The sequence below is a fragment of the Cylas formicarius genome, unplaced genomic scaffold (assembly GCF_029955315.1).
Source record: "Cylas formicarius isolate icCylForm1 unplaced genomic scaffold, icCylForm1.1 PGA_scaffold_7__23_contigs__length_41026272, whole genome shotgun sequence".
Classification (NCBI taxonomy): Eukaryota; Metazoa; Arthropoda; class Insecta; order Coleoptera; family Brentidae; genus Cylas; species Cylas formicarius.
Genome location: NW_026844352.1, coordinates 14,408,932 through 14,425,645, shown reverse-complemented (window position 1 = coordinate 14,425,645; position 16,714 = coordinate 14,408,932). Strand labels below are relative to the sequence as shown.

Below are 16,714 nucleotides of genomic sequence, written 5' to 3'. Positions count from 1 at the left end.
TCAATGTTTCACTTGGCCTTTGAGGGCAATAAAACTCCTGACCGACCGGTATCGTAGGACGGTGCATCAAGTATTTTAAGGTGTTTTAAAAATATAAAGAATAAACATTATATTGTGTTTGTTTAGATATACTAAAATCACATTAGGGCTAATAGAAACTGCGATGTTATAGTGGAAAAATTCGTGATATACCAGCTTTTTCAAAACACACCTTACAATGGGCATCCAACGTTGTAACTGATATCCGTCGACACGTGGATATATGTATACCTGACCGCCCATTGTGGCTTTTACCTATGAATAAATTATTGGGTGTTGGGTTTAGCGGGTAACAATGGGTATAAAGGTTTTAATTACTTTTTGGTTGAGAGTGTATTTCATAAATGTAGAATACTCAAATTTAAGAAAAAAAATGTTATATAATTCAAACTCCTATGATTAATGAAGTGTCAAAGTATTTTTTGTACTAGGAGAAAGATCACCTAAGTGCTCTATGAATTTCATTAGTGAGCATAAGCCAGTCTGTTCTATCAAGTTGAATAAATTTTTGGCATCAATTCAAATCACAAAGAAAATATAACTTATTTTATTTTGAAAAAATAGTCAAAATACAAAACAATCTTCTTTGATTCTTGGATGAAAAAGATATCAATATATACAGTTTTGTTTATTTAGAACCAAGAAACCTAATTTCAATGTAGTCTCTGTTGCTGCGCCCTTGTGGTCTCTGCAGAACTTCTAGTGACCCTTCGCTTTGGATTTCCAATGGTGACACTAAACAGGGTGTTTGATACTGCAACGACCGGTGAGAAAAAATGTACAGAGAAATGACTGAAAAATCGAAACAAAAATATATATAAGCAATAAAACCCACTAAAGAAAATGTCTAATACATACTTAATCCCAGTCACAGGATTAGCTTCGTTGCCACTTATAATAAATAAGGGAAAAAGAATTGAAAACAAACAGCCACTAAAAAAACTCAGTCTCTATTATTTATAAAAATTTTAACCAACCAAAGCTGTATCTACCTAATAATCCAAGATTCTGAAAGTTGTGTAACCACAGCTAATGGTAGGCCAAAACCTATAAAGTAAGGCCAATTCACTTCTATAAAAGTAAGCCTTTTGTGCAATTCCCATCCCATATTGAACCATTTATATTCAAATGAATATAGAGAGTATAAAAGACATGTTTGAGCTAAAGCCAGGATATATCCGACTGGATGTAGTGGTATGTAGCTGCTTAAAGTGGCTTGGAATAGAAACAAAAATTGGATTACTACACTAAAAATTGAATCAGCAAGGAATTTACTGATGCTTTGGAAAAATACTGGTCTCCCTCTGCTATATCTATAAGCCGAGTCAGCTATATCCTAAAAAAAAAAAATTGGGATCAAGAGCATCAAAACTAATAAAAATTAGTAGGCCTGTTTGGAACACTATAAATATACAAATCTCACCTGAAACCAGAGTGCATTGATTATTTTGCTAAGAAGAAATAGAGGGATCACCCAGGCCGTTCTGAATAATAACAAGGAAATGTATTCTATCCAATACCAGACAACTCTTGTCATAAAAGAGTTTGTCCCAAACAGAAGATCGAACAGTTTGTTTATTGATGGTAAAACACCATATTCAAATAATAAAATACTTAAAAGAAAAATACCTCCATTTAGGAGTGCACATTGTACAACTTTTTTTATCACATTGGATTCCCTAAAATATTTACCCCATTAATTGAATCTCAATCAATTCCAATCAGTCTCCTTACTCATGTTTTTTAAGTTGACGAACTGGTGTGCTTTCTCTAGAATCTACTCTTTTTTGTCGTATCGCTGTTGCACTAGGACTTCGCTTGTTCAGCATTCTCTCGTTAACTTCCTTGTCCAAATAGAAAATGACTAACATTCCTTTAAAACTATCACAAATTCCTCGAAAAGCAGCATAACAAATACCCTATAAGAAAATCTTAAGGGTTTTTCTGCACTTCGTTTATATATGAAGGGATTTTATACTTTTATATCCATTTGGGTCGAATTTAAAATTAAGACAAAAATTTACAGAAATTTAAGTGAAAAACATAACTAAAAATTTTAATTTAAAGCAGCAACCAATCTGAAATGATTTAAAATAACCTTTTTGACATAACTCTCTTCTTTTATATTTATTGGTTAACTGTCCTGGTCCCTTGTAATTGTCCCGAAAAATTTTGAAATCTATTTCGACTAAGTGGAATGTTTTAAAGGTGTAATCCTTTTGTTATCGGCCCCGCAGTTTTTTTCTGTTCACGCCGGTATGGTGGTTGGATGGGCCCAGTGGATCCGCGGGACAGTTGGGGAGGCCGTTTTTTGCTATCGGTCAAAGATTTTTGAATAGTGTTCACAATTGTTGTTTCCCGTCCCCTCGAAGGGTGATGGATCCGTCCAGTCCCTTTTAATTAAGACACCTTCCAGATTATAAACTAAATGTCGAACTATAATTGTAAGTGACCGAGTGATCACAGCAGTTTTGTCCAATAGAAGTAAATGATAACGAGAGAGAGAGAGAGAGAGAGAGAGAGAGACTGGTTCCGTCTAGAAGAAGGATTGATTATAATTCTAATCCAAATTATTTAAATTAAGTAGAACTAAAAATAAAACTTTACTAAAACTTTTACTTATTATCGTCAAACATGACGACTTATAGGTACAGACGTCCAGGGAATACGTACAAACAGAAATTAGATGTTTTAAAACGCATGATTGTGGAATATGTCCATGTAAGATTATACAAAAGTTGCTGTACTGCCTTGTTATTTTACTTTCTGTGTATAGGAAAATGCTGCAATAGTAGATGAACTGGAAGAAGTTCAAGCCAATATCATCATAAGAAAGGAAGAAAGAAAATTTCTATTAAGGAAACTTTGCGAATATGATTCTCAGATTGCAGCCGAAGTGCAGAATCTAGCCAAAGGCTCTTCAGTTGGTACTACCTCAGACATGAGAAGAAAAAAGAAATTTGTGCCAGAGTCTGGTAATATACCATGGAACTTGATTCAGAGATTAAGGTGTTTTAACAGTACAGTTTTAGAAAGGAGAACTTCTAATGCCAAATCCCGTAAATTTGCAGTTAAAGCTAAGAAACGGTATGTGCAACCTATACCTGTTGATAACACTGGAAAACCTGTTTTTCCAATAGAACTAGGAAGGTAGGTAGTGCCAATTAGTAGGCACCTAGTTTTAGTAATTATATGTATATGTTTATATTATTCACATATATTTCATCACACAAGCAACACTTGAATAGTTTAATTAATTAATTAATTAATTATTTACAATTATGTTAAATTTAAATGAGAATTTAAATTTTTTTTAGTTTAACTTTACATTCCTTAGGAGAGGTAGTTTCAGATCGTCCAGAATTTCATTGTGAGGATGCAATTTATCCTGTAGGTTATGTCTCAACTAGAATATATGGTAGTTTAAGCGATCCAACAGTCAAGTGCGTGTATACATGCAAGATATCAGACATTGATGATTTACCTAGGTAGGTATTACATAGGCAGATTTTGTGAAATTAGTTATTACATTTTTAGGTTTGAAATTGCGGCGGACGATGATTGCTCCCCAATTACTGGCGACACACCAGATGTATGTCATTCATTATTGTTACAAAAGATAAACGATTCTATATCGCTCAATGTTGTGAGTACTCGACCTAGAGGACATGAGTTCTTTGGTCTTACGCATCCAACTGTTCTAAATTTAATTCAAAGTTCTCCTGGTAAGTGGTAATAAATTGGAAAATATTTTGTAGATATCATCCATATGGTTGTTTTTGCAGGAACTAGAAAATGTTTGAATTACAAGTGGACAAAATTTGAAATATTCAGAAGCGGAGAAGTTAATCAAGAATATAATGATGCCGGATTGAATTTTGATTATTTGCAAAGAAGCATCAACTTTTGCAAGTACAAAATGGCTCCTGATGTCTTACAAAAACCTGGTTTTATTGAGACAGTGTGATTTCCTCTTATAATCTTTATTTTTAGAAGTGATTGTATTATATTTTTTCCAATAAAAGTAAAATTTTCAAAATTTAGTATAATTATTTAATTTTTTTCTTTTCTTTGCTGAAATTACCTGAATAGAGTATATTATTATTATTATTTGATATAAACGATGAAAGCATGATGTCTAAGAATTTCAACTAGAATTATATCATAAGTTGGTAGTGAAGAGATTATAAACATGACTAGTTTTTGCTCCACGTTTAAATTTGGCGCCAACGCTAAGTTTCAAATAGGGGGCAGTGCAGTCAATATCTAATTTGACATTTTGCAAATAATGGTAATTTCGACGTAGGTAGGTGATGGTGAGGTGAACTTGTAGAAATAAATGATTATTTTTATAAATAAACAAAGTTATTTTAGTTGAATTTTAATGTGTTGTAGTTATTGTTAATTTGCTTAAACGTAATGGTGGATATGTGAAAGAATAATTGTTATCGGTGAGTTGTATGTGTACTTCCTAGTTGTCAGTTTATTTCAAGAAAATTCGATCCTATTTGCGTCGAAAACTATTCCAAATTCTTTGTCAGCTGAGAATATTATATTATACACTTTAAAAGTTTCCCTTCTTATTCGAGTTGTGGTAGCTCGCCAGTTAGTTTTTCTAATAATATTTAGCCAAAGTAGTACGACACCGTTATTTGTTATCGATTTCGGGATTTGATTTGTTATGGTAGGTTGAACGGTTTTTTGCCCTTATTTTCACGTTTTTTTCATTTGTAGGATTTTTTACGCTCGTGTGCTTCGCGAAAGCATTCAACAGTATCACACAAGTTAAAGGTGAGTTACGTTTTCTAAAAAACATATTGTGTTTTTGTACGGTACGCAGTCAATTATAAAATACCCTAGAAAATACGCTAACGCGACAGGTTTATTGTCAATCAACTTGAGAAAATGCCTTATTAAGTTTTTTAATTCTTTACAATTTATTTGCAAGGCAAATGAGTAATATTCTTTTGTTTTATTTGAGATTCTCACAAGATCCATCAAATTATATGATTTTTTTAAGCATTTGTAGCATAACTTTATAAAATAAAATATTAATTTTTTTAATAAAAAAAACTGATATTGTGCTGTGTAGGTTAAAAGGTTCAACCCAAGAAATTTGCAATTTTCTAAATTTTTATGTTATTTTTTTCTAAACTAAAAATCGAAATTATTAAAATTAGGGCCCTTGTCATAAATAAAAGGCAAATTTTGAATTATACTAAAAGGTATAGTTGACGATATGTTTACTATACAGTATGGAAAACATAAACATTTGTAAAATAAAAAATGTGTAATGAAAGTAAACTTAATCTAATAATGTAAATTTTAATTGATATTTCTTGTTCGATTTTTAAAGAATTCATACGTTACAATCTATCCAAAAATTGAAACAAAGCTTGTATTCCATGCCAAAAAAAAGGAAATGGCATACATATATCTTTTTAAGCAAACAGCACAATTTTTTATTTGTATGCATTTAAGAAACATGAATTTTTAAGCTCAGTCTAAATCGAAAATCCTTGGTCAAATATAATTTCTCAATAAATATTTCAGTAGTGGAATAATGGAATACCACAGCAGAACAGTTTTCTTTTGGTTTTTGATTTTCGCTTCACACTTTTAAACTGTATAATTTCTCATTAAATTCCTAATTGTATTATTTATTTTTAAAGTTTTATTTTAATTCTAAAAGTAAATCAAATTGTATATGGGGCATACAAGTCTTAACTAAAGTATTTTACATTGGCGCACTTTTTGTCATTTAGCAGTCTCTTGCTCGGAATTAATATACCATAATTTGCAATTATTCACGTGTACATAATTTGTATACTAGATTGAAGGCTGACTCCATTTATGTAAACTAGGAAGTAGAGGTTCGCTATACATAGCAAACTTATATTGCAATTGCGGAATGTGTTTTTATATTGTTTTTGTCAAAATGCCTAAAGTAGCTATTGCACATGACACTTTTCCGAGATGTTTAGGAACGTTGTGTTATTGCTTTCCAAGTTCAGTCCGAGTAGAACTTATTATTTGTATTTATTTTTTTCAATCAATTTTACCAATATTATACCATAAATTAAATTTCTATTGTTCAGTTGTCCTCATACGCGTTTTCTTGCAAGACATAATTGTCAGCAATATAATTTATTAACATCAAAACTTCCTCTTAATATATCGCAACAGTCTGTTTTCTATGCAGTAGTGATAATGGGGAAGTATAGAATTAATTAATATTTCTCTGATTTTTTTTTTGTGATGTACCAATAAGATATAACTCGTCAGTTCTGTGGTGTATGCAATACAATTTCTTTCCTATTTATTCTCACATGAGTGAATATATAACATATAAAACGCTCCTTGAGTTATTTTAACCCCATTAATATTGTCTGCATTTATGGTGTTTGTAGATGGCGGATCCGGACCCGGAAACACTGCTCGAGTGGCTGAATAGCGGTCTGGGGGATGAACGTGATATGCAGCTCATCGCCTTGGAGCAACTCTGCATGTTGCTCTTAATGTCTGATAATGTCGACCGATGTTTTGAGAGTTGTCCGCCGAGAACTTTCTTGCCAGCTCTGTGTAGAATTTTTTTAGACGAGCAAGCACCTGAGAATGTGTTAGAGGTGATACGGTTGATATATATTATCAATAAAATAATTTTTTTTTTTATAAGGTCACTGCGCGAGCGATTACGTATTACCTAGACGTGTCCGCAGAATGTACGCGTCGCATTGTCGCAATAGATGGCGCTATAAAGGCAATTTGCAATCGCTTGGTGGTTGCGGAATTGTCGAGTAGGACGAGTAAAGATTTAGCGGAGCAGAGCGTAAAGGTAGCTGCATATTTTTGGGATTTTTGTATCTACTTTATCATATGATGTTAGGTGCTCGAGCTGATATGTACAAGAGAGGCGGGTGCTGTTTTTGATGCCGGAGGTCTTAGTTGTATTCTTCCCTTTATAAGAGATAATGGCCAAAGAGTGCACAAAGACACTCTCCATTCAGCAATGGCCGTGGTGTCTCGACTGTGTACTAAAATGGAACCTGCTGATACTCAGTTGCAAGGATGCGTGCAGGCGCTCAGCTCTCTCCTTAGACATGAAGATCTTCACGTCGCAGACGGTGCACTTAGATGTTTTGCTTCAGTAGCCGATAGATTTACTAGACGGGGAGTAGATCCGGCACCCCTGGCACAACACGGTTAGCGTTCTTTTATATATTTGTGAATCTTTTTATTTGTTTTAATACTGTATTACAGGTCTAGTAAATGAATTGCTCACCCGCTTATCGACTGCCGCCGGTTCGGTCAGTTCGGGAGGCTCTCAAAGTACACCGGGAAAATCTTCAACTTCCACGACCGGCACCCCTACAGCCGCTTCCGATGCTAAGGCGACATCTGCGTCTGTGTCCACCATTATTAGTCTTTTATCCACTTTATGTAGAGGTTCACCCACCATTACACACGTGAGTTACTGCGGCCTCTGTTTAATACATATGTTAACGTAATCTCCGGGGTTGTGAATCTACATGAAGCTTATTGCTTTGCTTATTAGACGGCTGTCATAATGTTCAGGTTAAAGAAATTAGACGGTAGCTTACTTTCTGGTAATATTACGTGAACATTCATGGACACTAGAAAATAATTGAAAGAAATAAATCATAAAAATATCATAAAAATAATACTATTCATTAAAACATGTTTTCTTGCAATTAACTATATAAAGAAAGCAATTTGCTTACTCCATATCAAGTGTATCTGAAATTGATTGATTAGATGTTGATAACAACTTAGAAGAAAGATCTATCTCAATAACATCATTAACATCAGGCTTGCAGCTCCTAGGGATATCCTGCTGGAGACTCATTGAGATGCTGCATTTCAAAATCATATCTATTGTGTCAACTCGAAGACGTTCCTTGCAATCGTATCTAAAAAATTGTGGGAAATCGTCACTAACTGGGATATGCATCATCAAAATCAATATCTGCGCATTTATTTTTACCATAGTAGGACCACTATATTATCGAATAACTATGGAGGCTGGCCATAATATTGTGCCGTATCCAAACGTCCATCCAATATACATGATTTTCCCACCTAATGTATGGATCAATAATTATTCCTAAATGTTTGTTGATTTTCATATAGTGAAAATATGGTCTATTTGTCCGCAATATCGTGAGTTTTTTTAGTATTTACTATGTTCATTCAATCAGTCCCTCACTATGAGTAAACTATTATGTACAAGTGTTCTTGTCTCAATTTCAAAACGGAAATTAAGTCGCATTTTGAAACACCCGGTGTATTTTAGATTTTAGATTATCGATTTTAGATTGATACTTATTTGAAATCAACAAGTAACTGTTTTTTAAATGAAATCTAGAAAACCCAGCGACTGAACTCGACTTTTTTCAGGATTTGTTGCGTTCAGAATTGCTGGATGCGATAGAAAAATCACTGAAGGGAGACGAAAGATGCGTGTTAGATTCGATGCGATTGGTAGATTTACTTTTGGTACTGCTTTTCGAAGGTCGTAGAGCGCTCGGAAAACCGGGATCCGGAACAACGGGTCAATTGGTACCGAGAATTAGAAGAATGGATTCCGCGGCCGAGAAATCGCACAGGCAACTGATAGATTGCATCAGGTCCAAGGACACGGACGCATTAATTGAGGCTATCGAAAACGGAGGAGTCGAGGTCAATTTCATGGACGACGTGGGCCAGACCCTTTTGAATTGGGCTTCGGCATTCGGCACGCAAGAAATGGTAGAGTACCTCTGCGAGAAAGGTGCGGACGTGAATAAGGGTCAACGATCGTCCTCGTTGCATTACGCCGCATGTTTCGGCCGACCGGCGATCGCAAAAGTTCTTTTAAAATTTGGCGCAAATCCGGATTTAAGGGACGAAGATGGTAAAACTCCCTTGGATAAAGCTAGGGAAAGGGCAGACGAAGGGCACAGGGAAGTGGCCGCGATATTGCAGTCTCCCGGGGAATGGATGGTGCCTTTGGACAAAGAGAAGGGTCGCAAGTCCGAATCTGAGTCGGAGGAGAGTGCAGAGCCGAAGGGAGATCCGGAAATGGCGCCCGTTTATCTGCAGCGACTGTTGCCAGTTTTCTGCACGACTTTCCAATCTACGATGTTGGCGAGCGTCAGAAAAGCGAGCTTAAGTCTCATAAAGAAAATGATACATTATGTACAGTCCGATCTTTTGGAGGAGCTGTGTTGTCTCGAAATAAATCCTAATTTCGGAACTCAGCTGGTCGAAGTAATCGCGACAGTATTAGACAATGAGGTAAGCACAAAGAAAAAAAAGATTGGCTTTAATTATTGTCAATGATTGGAGTTAAACTAGTATTTAGTTCGACGCCAAGAATAGTATAAACTTGACTTTCTTTAACGTTTTTGCTAGTTTTGCAGAGACAAGTGGATATGCCCCAAGGTATTTTCCGTGGCCTTATTATTATTTTTTTGTCTCGCTCCTGCAAAGAAGAAACTTACCACTTGTCCTCGATACCACAAATCGACAACTGCATAAAATTAATTTAATAAGCGACGTTTCAATGTTATCCTTGCAGATGGGTTATTGCTGGCCTACAACGCGTGATGCAAAGCCAGCGCGACCAATAGCTCAGTCATCGCCATTCAGCTTATTTGTCCGTACGATGCGCGCTTACTTGCATGATAGGCGCGTAATCATCCCCTATTCTACGCCGGTCAGTTTTCTTTTTGTTCAGTTTTTCTTTTTTTTTTGCAAGTTGCCTCTGCAAAGTGCTGCGCACGCAAAGCATTTTTTTTACATTCCTTTTTTGGTTCTTTTATTTCGCTCTGAAATGACTTTGTGGAGGTGTGACCTTATTTTTACGAATATAACCGAAACATCTTCACCTCTTTAGAAGTTTTGTCCATTGTTAAAGCAATTTGTTTATTTTCACACTATATTCATTTTACCTTTTTTTTTCAATTTTTATTTTCACAAGTTAAAAATTGGTTTTTGAAGAAATGGGTTCCGTATAACAAAATGCAATACTGAGTCCTATCTCATTGTCAAATAAAACGCTACAATGTTTCGACATTAATCCAGTGAGTGTTCTTCTTGATTTTGAAATTTGGTGCTGCAAAATATTTCAGAAATGTGTACTTTTTTACTTGAACATAACAATTGTGCCCCCCATTGGGAAGAGGGATTTCAAAAAAATCTTTTTTGTGATTCACTCAAACCACTGTTAGTAAAACAAGCATTTTAGACCTCCGACAGCCATTTTGCAAAACAAATCAAAGATATAAAAACGTGCAGAAAAGCAATTTTAGTTGGTACTTTTGCTACTTCACATAACCCGAAAACCAAATCTGAAGCTGAACCTTTATTCATTTAAAGTTAGGTGACACCAAGATCTGCAACCACAATAGGTTACGCTTCCCGTATTTTCCACAGTGATATTTTTTAATTAAATTTACATAATACGCAGTGTATTTCAAAATAAATACGAAAAACTTTCCACTACATTTTTTCTCTATGCATTGCTTTACATTTCATTTTTTTAATTTAGAAACGGTAAGTATTATGAAAAAAATGCAACAGATAAAAGGTTTGTTAATAGAATAAAATAAAACATATATATTTTTTATGTCTTTACGTAAATTTTGCCTTAAATTTAGTTAAAAAGATAAATAGGGATAGTCTGATTAAGTCCCTTCCACTGATTGTACAAAAATAACCAAGTTTTTTGATATAAAAAAATTAGAAAGATTATTTTTCCGTCATTTTTGTAGCGCAATATTGTCCTAATGGTTGGCTTTTGGCCCAACGTTTATGTAGCAAACTACCCCCTATTTGTTTTGAAACACCCTGTATACAGACATAATTTTGTCGTCAGTTTTTATGATATCCAAAATATTTAAAATACTAATGGTCAATATTGCGGACTCTTATTGGTCGTCGTATTGCTTTCTACTAAATACTAAAATTTGTTATACAAAATATTTAGAATTTACAATAATACAAAAGGTTAGGGTTTCTTGAACTCTAAAGGGAGTTTTCACTTTGCTCGTATATACTTTAAGATAGAAAAACCAGTTATAGTAGTCACAAACAAAATCATGAAACAATGCAAGTACGAAATAAACATGAGAACGGGTGCTTGTAAAGAACAGATCTTCAACTCCTGAAGTTATACATAGCATCTTATTACTAAAGATATATATAAAAAAATCATTCAATATGTCCTTTGAAATTCAAACAACCATTTTATTTAATAGCAAAGTCCGTTTGCGCATTTGTTAAAAGTTGCTGGGTATGATTTTTCTAATATTAATAACGTGGTTGATGTCTTTAAAGTTTATTAGCATTTGAATTCAAAACGGTTTGCCTAAGTGTAAACATGGCATATGACGGGCTACAATCATATCAACCCAATAGCGATTAAGAGTCCAAAAGCAGTCGTCAATCGAGTCCTTACCTCTGCCCCCACCTCTCGTATTCGCTACTGGGTGTGTAGGGCAACCTATTGTGTTTATCCATCTTGATGTGACGTAACTTCAAAATCATTTGACAATTACCCCCATAGCCTCACCTAAAGTAAACTTACTACATAGATAATATTATTGTTGAGTTAGAATTTACAAAAAAGCTTTGGAGCGGTCATGTTTAACGTTTTTTCGGTATTTTAATTCATCCTGTAAATTTTGAAAAATCCTGTTGAGACACACCTGAGATGTATTAATTAACCATGATATGATATAACTGCATTGTAGAGTATCAAAGCAGAATCGGTCACTTGTTTTTTTTTTGTTTTCTTAAATGTAGTTTTATATTTATTTGGGGTAATGCAAAACCATAAGAAATCTGAAAATGTTATTGAATTGTAGCTTGTTATGGAAAATTACCTCCATAATTAATGTGTAGTTCCCATTCATCCAGTTAGTAATATGTATTCTACTTTTCCAAAGTCATCTGTGAAACTAATGCTTTTTAGTTTTGTTTGGAGCTAGCGAGCAGCTAGCCAGTAATAACACATCTGTAACGGCATGGCATTATATGCTTATTTACCGACGATTATAATATCGATTTTTCAAACGAAATTTTCACGAATTGTAGGAGGACGAAGAAGGCCATTCGGTGGTGTTGACGATAATTCAAGATCTTATGGTCAAATCTCAAAAGATATTTCTAGATCATTTTGCGCGCTTGGGAATATTTACCAAGGTGCAAGCGCTGGCTGGTCCCCCGGACCATCAAGAAAATGAGGAGAGTGAAACCCAACAAGAAGGTTGGTCAATTTAGACTCTGCTTAACAAATAAATAAAAAAAATTGTTAAAATTTGGAGAAATTAGAATAACAGTGATATATTATTTTGAATTCAAATGGCAATTTAATTCCAAACATTTCGTAGAGCCTATTGAGCAACAACAGCAGGAAGATGCCAAAGAGATTTTGCCTGGCAAAGCTTATCATTGGCGCGACTGGTCGATTTGTCGCGGTAGAGACTGTCTTTACATTTGGAGTGACGCCGCCGCTTTGGAATTGTCGAATGGTTCCAATGGCTGGTTTCGGTTCATCCTTGACGGCAAACTAGCTACCATGTATTCTAGCGGTTCGCCAGAAGGAGGAGCCGATACTTCCGGTAAGTTTCCTAAATGTTGTTTGCCTGAACCGTATGATTTTTTGACGCATGCGTAATACCATAGGTTACTTGAAGACCTACTCATTTATTATATGCTTGTTGGCTACCTTGCTTCTTGTTTTTTCCGCTATACGCTGACGGAGATAACAGGTTAGCGAGATTTATTAACACATTTTGTGCTGAGCTTTTCCTTTCAGTAAAACTTGCGCTTAACTGTATTGAATTATTTGCAATACAAGTCCTCACCAATGTGACTTGCTCAAGATGTGGCAGATTTATTATTTTATCTCGTCTTACATATAATTCGAGAGACGGTAGGTAAAATATAATATACATCTATCAAAATACCAGTGGCATTCATTTTGATATGAATTACAATTCCAAAGGAAAATTGTGCATAAGTCGTAAATGATTAATTAATGATTGATTGCCACGCTACTTGTCAAACCTCTCTTTTTTGCTGTGTGTGGTAACTGAAGTGACATGTTGATTTTTGTTTGGATATAGGCAAAGGAAGGGCAGCTGACTCCCTCACCACTGAAGGTAAGAACGCTTACCTTTTACTTTCTATTTAGCTTTCAAATGATATTTTTTTAGTTTACTTCGAAAACTGTTTTGTTTGCTTTTTATCTCGAGCTTCTTTATTTTTCGTTTTTTTTTTCAAACGCCTTTTAACAATAACAAATTCTTTAAATTACTTCTGTGATGATGTGGTTCTGTTGATATCTTGTTCGATTGTTAAAGTTTCGCTATACTTGAATAGATCTCAAATGCACTTAAAAAAAATAAATTTGAACTAACTATCAGATTATATTGTAACTCAACTAATCACAATTATTTTGAATAATGTAATTCTCCTCACACCTACATTGCGTCTGCAGAAAATAGAGGAGAATTTTTGGAAAAACTTCAACGGGCACGTGCAGCTGTTAGAATTGCCAACAACTGCACTCCTATTTTATCCAAGCCAAGTCCTACAAGGCTGATAGTTGGCAACTGGTCTTTAACATCGAGAAAAGAAGCGGAAATCAATATCCACAATTCTGATGGACAACAGCAAACAACTATTCTTAAGGATGATCTACCTGGATTCATATTTGAATCCAACAGAGGCACCAAACATTCTTTTATTGCTGAGACAAGTTTAGGTAAATTTTTCTAGTAATTTCTGGTAGTCTCCTGTTTCTTCTCTTACTCAAAGCTCACTTTCTGAAGTACTATTGGCATTGTAGGTCCGGAATTTTCTGCCGGTTGGACTACGAAAAAAGGCAAAAGGCTTCGATCGAAAACAGAAGCGACGAAGATGAAGGTTAAGTATCTTGCCCATCAAATCTATGAACAGTACTTTAGAGCAGCGCAAGCTCAGCCTCGCGGCGTTGTTGCCAAGTTGGGCAACATTGTGGCACAAATCGAAAGAGCTTGCCAGAAACAGTGTTCCTATGGGAATAACAGGGAAGGGGGGAATTCTTGGAAGGAAATACTTATGAATGCTCTTGATGATTTAACTCAAATTTTGAAAGAGGATGGTGTGGTTAGCGCATATGAACTGCATAGTTCGGGACTGGTTCAGGCTTTGCTATACTTACTCTCAGTTAGCTATTGGGACCAAGGTAATATTAATTAATTAATTTTTTGACGGGTTTTTCCACAATTGTTTTCTATAGGATTGAAATCAAGTAAAATGAACAAATATCAAAAACAGCGGGTTCAAGTTTTTAAGCAATGCTTTAAGAGCAGATCAAATGAAGAGAACAATTCCATGGCTATACTTGTGCAGAAGCTCATAGCCGTCCTGGAGAGTATTGAAAAGTTGCCTGTATATCTATATGATACCCCAGGTGCAGGGTATGGCCTTCAGGTGTTAACTCGAAGGTTACGATTTAGACTGGAGAAATCTCAGGGCGACAGTACTCTAATCGACAGAACCGGCAGAGGGCTAAAAATGGAGCCGTTGGCGACAGTTGCTCAACTGGAACGCTACCTTTTAAAAATGGTAGCCAAGCAGTGGTACGATTTTGACAGATCCACTTTCCAGTTTCTAAAGAAACTTCGGGATTCCAAATATCAGACATTCAGACATAACTATGATTTTGATGAAAATGGAGTTATTTATTTTATTGGTACGAATGGCAAGACCAGTGGTGAGTGGGTTAATCCAGCTCAGTATGGAGTTGTGACCGTAACTAGTTCTGACGGGCGAAATCTCCCCTATGGGAGAGTAGAAGATATTCTGTCTAGAGATTCTTCCGCTCTAAATTGTCATACAAATGATGACAAGAGATCCTGGTTTAGTATCGACTTGGGGTTGTTTATAATCCCAAGTGCCTATACCCTGAGGCATGCAAGAGGTTATGGCAGATCGGCTCTTCGAAATTGGTACTTTCAAGTGTCAAAAGATGGAGTTCTTTGGACAACATTGTACACACACACTCAAGATACATCTTTGAATGAACCAGGCTCAACTGCTACCTGGCCGATTGAACCGCCATCTGACGAATATCAGGGTATGTAAAACTGTGTTTGCGGTGTATCATTATGATTTTTTAACGATCCCATAATATTAATTTCAATGAAAATATCCGTTAAATGTAATTTTTAGGATGGAGACACATAAGGATTCAACAAGCAGGTAAAAATGCATCAAGCCAAACTCACTATCTCAGTCTTTCTGGATTTGAAATATATGGACAAGTGATCAGCGTGTGCGAAGATATGGGAAAAGCACACAAGGAGCAAGAAGCCCAATTGAGGAAACAACGAAGGCTTGTTAAAACACAACTCTTAAAACATATGGTTGTTGGCGCTAGGATTGTCAGAGGAATTGATTGGAAATGGAAAGATCAAGATGGTAATCCACCTGGAGAAGGTAAGTTTTTGTTGGCTGTGAAGTTTTGATGTTAGAAAAATTTTTCAAAATATTTTCACAAAGTTTCAAAAAGACAGAAAATAAAGAAAAATGCCGAGTTCTAACAGTATTAAAGTTGACATTTTGCAATATTGCAACACAGGAAAGAACTTTATTGATAATTTTAAAGAAAGTAACTGTTTCAGAGAGAAGTCGACCTTTCTTTCAATGACACCATTTCAAACCTTTCAGTCACTGGAGTGCAATTAATTCTACAGATATCTGCATTGTATACGTTTATGTTTCTCTTAAATACCAAGGTTTACAAACATTTAACTCTAACAGTTTCGTTAACATGGCAGCAATAGATGGAGTACAGGTTCACTGACGTATGTTCTATCCCATAAGGGCCAAAAGGGTATTATAAAAAGTTACAAAACGAATCAGGAAAATAAATAACCATTTCTAACAACAATTCTCATTTTCTCTATTTCCTATTGTTAAATGTATATAAGTTGGGCATCAAATAAAAGACCCAAGTCCCTCACTACAGAGACCAATTCTAGTGTACATATATAAAGTTGCACATTAATAAATCTGCTGGGGATAGAGACAAACTTGTTTTGTTGAGTTGTAAACCATTTTTCTTCGATCACAGATTTATAAGCTGTTTTCAATAACTTGAGATGTAATAATAATATCTTTTATTCCCAAAAAAATCATATTAATTGCTAAGAAAACATAGTTTAATGTAATGTAACATTTACAAGATTACAAACTCATAAGGTAAGATTATACAATAAAATAGCAAGCATTTAAAAAAAATGAAAAGACTGGACCCATCCATGCATACTCATTAAACTTCACAGTTAAAAGATGAAAAGCATTTATATAATAAACAATGATATAAACCTTTTTCAAAAAAAGTTGAGCTGTATACAGTATCAGTAAGACCCCGTTTCTGGTAACATTCGCCATTGACTTAGCATAAAAGTTGTTATTAAAGAGACCCGGTTTGTTTTTTACGAATCTAACCACCGACAGATATCTGAATAGCAGTACCAATGTCATTTATAGAAAAATGTAGATCAGTGGTTCCCAAATATTTTTTCTCATAATAATTTAGCTGGTTCCAATGGACTCAGAGCTACATTTCTACCATATTCCATATAAATGTATTTTTTGTCTCGCCAACGCCCTTGTC

At 34.9% G+C, this 16,714-nt stretch overlaps 3 protein-coding genes across 12 annotated transcripts in view; 2 read left to right on the top strand and 1 right to left on the bottom strand.

Moving 5' to 3' along the window:
• Nucleotides 1-571: 571 nt before the first annotated feature.
• Nucleotides 572-2,268, bottom strand: LOC132705729 (etoposide-induced protein 2.4 homolog). Of its 2 annotated transcripts, none has more exons than XM_060676546.1 (6): nucleotides 2,138-2,268; nucleotides 1,774-1,958; nucleotides 1,463-1,718; nucleotides 1,032-1,375; nucleotides 898-972; nucleotides 572-831 (listed from the first exon to the last, which is right to left on the bottom strand). In XM_060676546.1, exons 2-6 carry the CDS (start codon nucleotides 1,908-1,910, stop codon nucleotides 693-695), a joined length of 951 nt encoding a protein of 316 aa, XP_060532529.1. In that variant the 5' UTR covers nucleotides 1,911-1,958; nucleotides 2,138-2,268; the 3' UTR covers nucleotides 572-692. The 2 variants fall into 2 exon arrangements, with proteins under 2 accessions (XP_060532529.1, XP_060532528.1); XM_060676545.1 differs by having other exon boundaries at nucleotides 2,018-2,151.
• Nucleotides 2,269-2,347: 79 nt separating this feature from the next.
• On the top strand, nucleotides 2,348-4,049 carry LOC132705730 (transforming growth factor beta regulator 1). 3 transcript variants are annotated; one of them, XM_060676549.1, is made up of 7 exons: nucleotides 2,348-2,483; nucleotides 2,688-2,760; nucleotides 2,816-3,014; nucleotides 3,072-3,189; nucleotides 3,357-3,527; nucleotides 3,577-3,764; nucleotides 3,825-4,049. In XM_060676549.1, exons 2-7 carry the CDS (start codon nucleotides 2,740-2,742, stop codon nucleotides 4,004-4,006), a joined length of 879 nt encoding a protein of 292 aa, XP_060532532.1. In that variant the 5' UTR covers nucleotides 2,348-2,483; nucleotides 2,688-2,739; the 3' UTR covers nucleotides 4,007-4,049. The 3 variants fall into 3 exon arrangements, with proteins under 3 accessions (XP_060532532.1, XP_060532531.1, XP_060532530.1); XM_060676548.1 differs by lacking the exon at nucleotides 2,348-2,483 and having other exon boundaries at nucleotides 2,559-2,760; XM_060676547.1 differs by lacking the exon at nucleotides 2,348-2,483 and having other exon boundaries at nucleotides 2,559-2,760; nucleotides 2,816-3,189.
• Nucleotides 4,050-4,325: 276 nt separating this feature from the next.
• Nucleotides 4,326-16,714, top strand: part of LOC132705728 (E3 ubiquitin-protein ligase Ufd4) — a 30,376-nt gene continuing 17,987 nt past the window's right edge. For 2 of the 7 annotated variants that reach the window (XM_060676539.1, XM_060676537.1), the window contains exons 1-15: nucleotides 4,326-4,490; nucleotides 4,774-4,830; nucleotides 6,450-6,665; nucleotides 6,716-6,874; nucleotides 6,926-7,241; nucleotides 7,300-7,505; nucleotides 8,458-9,336; nucleotides 9,620-9,757; nucleotides 12,139-12,310; nucleotides 12,435-12,665; nucleotides 13,173-13,208; nucleotides 13,547-13,813; nucleotides 13,898-14,275; nucleotides 14,330-15,169; nucleotides 15,265-15,531. In XM_060676539.1, the coding sequence (XP_060532522.1) occupies nucleotides 6,450-6,665; nucleotides 6,716-6,874; nucleotides 6,926-7,241; nucleotides 7,300-7,505; nucleotides 8,458-9,336; nucleotides 9,620-9,757; nucleotides 12,139-12,310; nucleotides 12,435-12,665; nucleotides 13,173-13,208; nucleotides 13,547-13,813; nucleotides 13,898-14,275; nucleotides 14,330-15,169; nucleotides 15,265-15,531 (4,105 nt within the window). In that variant the 5' untranslated portion in view covers nucleotides 4,326-4,490; nucleotides 4,774-4,830. The remainder of the gene's footprint in view (nucleotides 4,491-4,773; nucleotides 4,831-6,449; nucleotides 6,666-6,715; nucleotides 6,875-6,925; nucleotides 7,242-7,299; nucleotides 7,506-8,457; nucleotides 9,337-9,619; nucleotides 9,758-12,138; nucleotides 12,311-12,434; nucleotides 12,666-13,172; nucleotides 13,209-13,546; nucleotides 13,814-13,897; nucleotides 14,276-14,329; nucleotides 15,170-15,264; nucleotides 15,532-16,714) is intronic. The other 5 variants (XM_060676544.1, XM_060676542.1, XM_060676538.1 and 2 more) reach the window with 4 other exon arrangements.